Raw genomic sequence first — 5,551 nt, forward strand, 5'->3', positions numbered from 1 at the left:
AAGATCAGAGCATCATGTTATCTCTGACTGCTCGCTCCTGGAATGCGTTTGGGGTTTCCTCCCCTTTTGTAGGTTGTTTCCTTATAAGGGACTTCAGGCTGCTTCCAAAGCTCCTTGTGATGTTCTTAGAACTGTCCAAGGGGGGATTCTGGATCCATTTAAAACACGTCAGGGCGGTCTGCGTTCCTCAGCCTTCCCTTTGCCACATGCTCCTTAGCTGCTGGGATAAAAACCCATGCCAGAGCCGTGCTCATGACTCCTTTGGGCTCTTGCAGAACCCCTCAATGGCCAGGTGCTCATGGTGCTCAGCATGGACAACAGCTGCTCAGCCACCTCCTTTGACATGGAGCTTTGTGGAGAGAAACTGAAGTCCCTTGGGGTTCAGGTAAGCTCCTCATGCGTTATCTCCCCTGGGGACGCTGTAGGAGTGAATGCTAGCTGGATTAGCATCATTTGCATTTTCGCCCACATCACAGACAGCTTTTCTTTTTTTTGGTTTGAGAGTCACTTGTTTCAGTTTAACTTCAGTCTATTCCCCATGGACTGCAAGTCAACTGTAATGATCTTGGCTTAAACCCCCGTGAAGAAACCCCTTCAACATAGGTTCTAGTGAATTGCTTGAAAGTCACTCTGATGGGATGGAGCATCCCTGGGACAATCTGTCTTGTCTTGTCCTTTGTGATAAAAAAGTGGTTTTCTCTTGTGACTTTCCCTGCACTTTCCGGGGAGATATTACTCACTGCAAATGAGGCAAGAACACACGTTTTTGGTCTGTGACAGCTGTATGGATGAGATTGGAGGTGTGCTCTGCAGGAGGGTGCTCTGGGACACAGTTTTCAGTTGCAGTGCCGGCCTGGCCCCACGATGACCGCCCAAGCTAGTTCTGATGGGACTAGGAGCCCGAAACTGGAGGGTGGCTCTATTTTTCTGTTTGCTGCCTGAGCAGGTGGCAGCGGATCAGTGGAGAAGGTTAATCCAGGATGCTGTCCTGAAGCCTGAAGTGAGACGGTACATGTTCTACAACTCCAGGGCGTTCCAGATAGCCATCGCCGTGGTAAGGACAGTGGGGTCTCTCGCAGGCTTGCCATAGACATGCACTTGCTGAAATGCATTCAGACCTACACCGGGGGTTCTTGTGTCCAGGGAGGGAGAGAGGTTTGGGTGGGGAGGAGATACCGGTTTTCACACATCCTAGTGGGCTCCTTTGGAAATTCCAGTTCACAGAATTTCTGTAGATGGAGGGCAAGGAACCTTCTCCAACCCCTTGCTGGTAGTCCCACCGAAGCGGGCTGTCTGTGGCTGGATAACCAGCATATGCTGAGGCAGTAGTACCTACATCAGACTTTTTCTTTTAACTTGATTTTAGAAATCTGTAGATTTTCTGGTCCTGATGCTAATTTAGACCAATGGACCAGTCAATTTTGGTTACTGAGGTGATTGTCTAGTCTTGTTTGTCTTCTTCTGGTGAGAGAAGCTCCTCCAGAGACCCCAACCATTAACATCTACTGTAAGGCATCTACTTTCCAGCATGCTGAGAGTGTGATAAAATCTGACTCCTTCATTTTCGTTGCATTTATTTTTTTGGATAGCCATTATACACATCTTCTCCTCCTTTCACTAATATTGTAGGAATTGGTGTTGAGTGTTTTGAGGGTTTTGGTGCCTGCTTAGTGCAAATGAGTTATATTATTGCAAGATGATGCTGTGACATGCTGTGCTGTACACGTCATATTTGCTTCTAGGCAATCTCCTGCCCAGATGCATCCTATCTGAAGTAAAGGTTGAATTAATTCAGTTTTGCCTGTCTTTATGCAAAGGCCAAGTTTGTCAGTCCTTAACATAGTCCTTGAGCCCGGTGTCAGTGTCCACCACTTGAGCGTTACTGTAATTGCGTCGTCTCTGCACCACCTTGAGTGCTTTGACATAGGAGCTTTCTAAATACAGGGACTATTAGAAGTATTATCAATATGCCTTAGTGAGGGCATTTCTTATCTAAATGGAAGAACTCCGTTGAAATCCTTCCTAGGTATGAATCATCATTAATAATTCGCTCTCTGTCTTTGATAACCGGTAATTTTTTATAATAAAATAGGGGTCACTCAGTCCTTCTAGTCCTTTATTTCCCCTATTTATTATTGGAAAGAACTTCTGTCCTTTCTCACCCTCTGAAAATCTCGTGTGACTTAATTTATGGTAAGGTTCACCCTGGGAGAAGGGACCGGTAGTTTTCTTCTTCCCTTGACTTTTCTCACTTCCATAGTTTTGTGAGTATCATCAGTCTCTCTGGGTTTTTGTAGGTTTTCTACATGTCTCTCTGGACAAACATTTACTCCACAGTCCAGCTGTGTTCCTTCGGACGCTACTGGGAGGCCAGCGTGCTGGTGACCCTGGCTGCTGTAGTGGTTACTGTAGTTGTGATATTGATTATCGACCGCCGCCAGAGGAAGGTAAGAGGAGGCTGCTTGCGTGTGGGCACGCTGCGTGCGGGGAGCAGGACTCCCTCCCACCAGAGTGCTGGGACCCAGGTCATCTCCTAGATGCATATGAAGAACATAGTTATCCGGGGAGGAAGGAATATTTTTACAGCAGGCTTGGAGATCAGGTTCAGGCAAGGGATGTTTTACAGCCAAGTTAGGTGTCGTAACGCCTAAAAAGTAGGTGTTGGAGCCCGGCAGACTGGCTCAAAGCGCCTGCTGTTGCTGGAGATAAAGCAACCGTTGCAGAGCGTGGTTCGCACTCCCACGGCTGGTGGGAAGCCACGGGGGCTCGCCGGCAGAGCCGGCTCCTGCCCTGCTTCTGACGACAGTCCTCGCAGTCTCGGCTGTGTGCAGCCATTAATAGCATCGTTTACTTGTGTCGCTGCGGTGCTCTGGACCTTGCAAAGGGTCCAGAACAAAAAGGCAGCTCCTAACCCGTTGAAGTTGCAATAAAATTGTAAACCCGAGGTAGACTGGGCAATAGAAGGAAACAGGGAGATGACGTTAACATGAGAGGCAACCAGCCTGCAGCATCCACTGCTTCATTGTGTCAACTTTTGTTTGTAGGAATCACTGGAGTATGGAAATTTCTAAGGAATGATCTCAAGAATAATATTGGAAAGGCTTGATTCAAAATCCAGAGGGGTCTTTGCATTGATTTTAATGGATTTTGGAGCAAGCCTCTAATGACAGCTGTGCAATGATTCTTCCAAAGGGAAACCTGGCAAATGTGCAGGTGCACGGCGGTTTAAGAAACGAGTCCTTCACTCAGGGACTGCTGAGGAGGGAAGGGAGAACATGATACTGGGAGTTGCACTTCAGATACCTTGTCTACAAGGGAAATAATCCTCAGTGACATTTCTGGCTGCGCAGGCATCCGCTAGCGGTGGCTAGGCCAATACCGATGGCTGGTGACAATCTTGCCTGACTGCAGACTGCTCTTGTCGCTGCTTTTCTTTCAGAGACGTGGTATTTGGGGTTATCCAGCTGCGGTTTGTAGCTGTAGGCTGGCCCAACTTTTGCTGTAGAGCATGTTAATTTTTCCTGCGTTCTTTAATAGATAAATATGAATACAGATGTGAGGCTGGCAGCTGTCAATGAAATCTTTATCAAACACGGTTTGATACTGGGGATTACAGATGCCCTGGATGGGCCACACAACATCCTACAAGTATCCTTTCTGTAGGGAATCATTGGTACCCCTCCTGGGTAGCTAATGATGTGGAGGTATTTATTGATGTTATGATCCATGAGGATTTCCAGTGGGTGGGATTTCTAGGATTTGTTTTTTCTCCTATTGGATGGCATGAGGGATTGGGTATTTTTTTCTTCTCCTATAAGTGGGGATTGAGATATGCCCAAAGGAAATAATAAGTCTAAAAGACTGACGTGGGCTTAGTCCTTTGGGCAGGCGATTATTCCTGAAAGTATATTACACTTACATGACAGTGATGATTCTTATTATAAGCAGAGTGACAGCAATGTGCCTATGGCAAAAAAACATCCCAACATGGAGAAAACCAGAGTCCCCGTCCCTGGGAGCTCATGTTCTGCCTTGCAGAGACAAACTAAGCCAACAGCACCCAAGTGCCTCTGCTCCCCGGGTGATTTGTAGTCCTGGGCTCCCTCCTTCAGGCACATTAGAGAACTTGATTTCACGGGGCGCGTGCCTGGCAACCAGGTCTGTAGCTACCAAGTGCTTCTGACCTTCATGGCCTTTTAAAAATGCAGGTTGAAGAAACCAGGTAGGGGGAGGCTCATTTGCTGCTTTTTAGACATACCTTTTCTGGACTAGACAAAGATTTCAGGGGGAGAAGAGAGTTTTAAGACAGCATGAAAGTGTTAAATAAAGGTGAGAGAGATGGTCTCCTAGATTTTCTGGTGGACCTCCCCCCCTGCCATATATACAGAGAGGTATAAAACAGAAATGGAGAGGGAACCCAGGCTGAAACAGAGGGTCAGAGAAGGGAGCGGGAAATACCGCAGGAGGGCTGGCAGGGGTGAAGTCATGCAGAACAAGGAGGAAACACTTCAGAACCTGAATTACACGTTTGTTCAGACCAGCATAGTTTTGCACCTCAGTAAGTGAGGACTAACCCAAGGAGCCTCCACCTCTACCTATGTGTCCCAGATCTGCCTGAGAGCAGAAAACAACCCAATGATTTACAACTTCTCAGTCTGCTCTAATATCAGATCTGTTTTAACCCTCTAGCTTTTACGCTGTTCCTGAATCCCCTTGATGATGGCAGCTTGAGTAGATATACAAGGGCAGACCTTTGGCTGCCTTCTGGGGGTCTGCTGCTCTCAAAGCTGGCAGGACTCACAACCCCAACATGTTGCTCTTGGTAGACTTTTCACAAATCGTGCCTCTGTCCTGAAGACAAGCACCAAGTACAGTAAATTTTGTAAAAAATAAATGGAATGAATCCCTAGAAACAAAGGAAAGAAAGCAGGAAGGAGTTTAGGGGAGCTAAGTCAAGGTGACCCACCAGTTTATTTAGCTGTAAGGCCACTGAGATGAGTGATGGGGGGAGTAACCCGGGCAATGGCCCCGGGTTATGCCAGTTTTCACCCCCCAAGGCTGCAGGAGGGGTGCGAGGAGGACTGGCTGCCCTCTGGGGCAATGTCCCCCTTCCCTGCCACCCCCTTCTCTTCCCCTTTACCTTGAGATTTTGCCTTAGCCCAGACCCTCCTGGCTTAAAATGAGCCCTGTGATGTGTTATTTGGTTCCTGTGTCCTGAGCATCCCGTGGGCACCACCTGCCTTTGCTCCACTTCAAGGGCTGCGGAGGGGGAAGCGTGGAAAGACCCCTTCCTTAACCCTGCCCGTCCCAGCTGTGGTTCGTGCACTTCAGCTCGGAGCGCTGCCTCCAGTCCTTGTCAGCCCACATCACGGACCTGCAGAGGACACGAGAGGTAAGTGACGGCAGACACAGCCCGAGCTCCCGTGGTGACACGTTGCAGGTCCACCCCTACGCACTGGCTTTGGTGGGGTGGAGGTGGACAAGGAGAACCAAGTGTTTGAGTGTCCTCCTGGGCATCCCTGCTGTGAACTGAGAGCAGGACAGACTGGGA

The 5,551-nt window shown here is 48.4% G+C and overlaps 1 protein-coding gene across 1 annotated transcript in view; it reads left to right on the forward strand.

The window, feature by feature from the left end:
* The window catches only part of LOC103913001 (chromosome unknown open reading frame, human C9orf91), a 9,198-nt gene that overhangs the window by 1,739 nt on the left and 1,908 nt on the right, over positions 1 to 5,551 (forward strand). The window contains exons 2-6 of the mRNA XM_009319450.1: positions 276 to 385; positions 947 to 1,054; positions 2,298 to 2,447; positions 3,538 to 3,648; positions 5,312 to 5,392. Of these exons, the coding sequence (XP_009317725.1) occupies positions 276 to 385; positions 947 to 1,054; positions 2,298 to 2,447; positions 3,538 to 3,648; positions 5,312 to 5,392 (560 nt within the window). The remainder of the gene's footprint in view (positions 1 to 275; positions 386 to 946; positions 1,055 to 2,297; positions 2,448 to 3,537; positions 3,649 to 5,311; positions 5,393 to 5,551) is intronic.

The sequence above is a fragment of the Pygoscelis adeliae genome, unplaced genomic scaffold (assembly GCF_000699105.1).
Source record: "Pygoscelis adeliae isolate BGI_AS28 unplaced genomic scaffold, ASM69910v1 Scaffold270, whole genome shotgun sequence".
Taxonomy (NCBI): Eukaryota; Metazoa; Chordata; class Aves; order Sphenisciformes; family Spheniscidae; genus Pygoscelis; species Pygoscelis adeliae.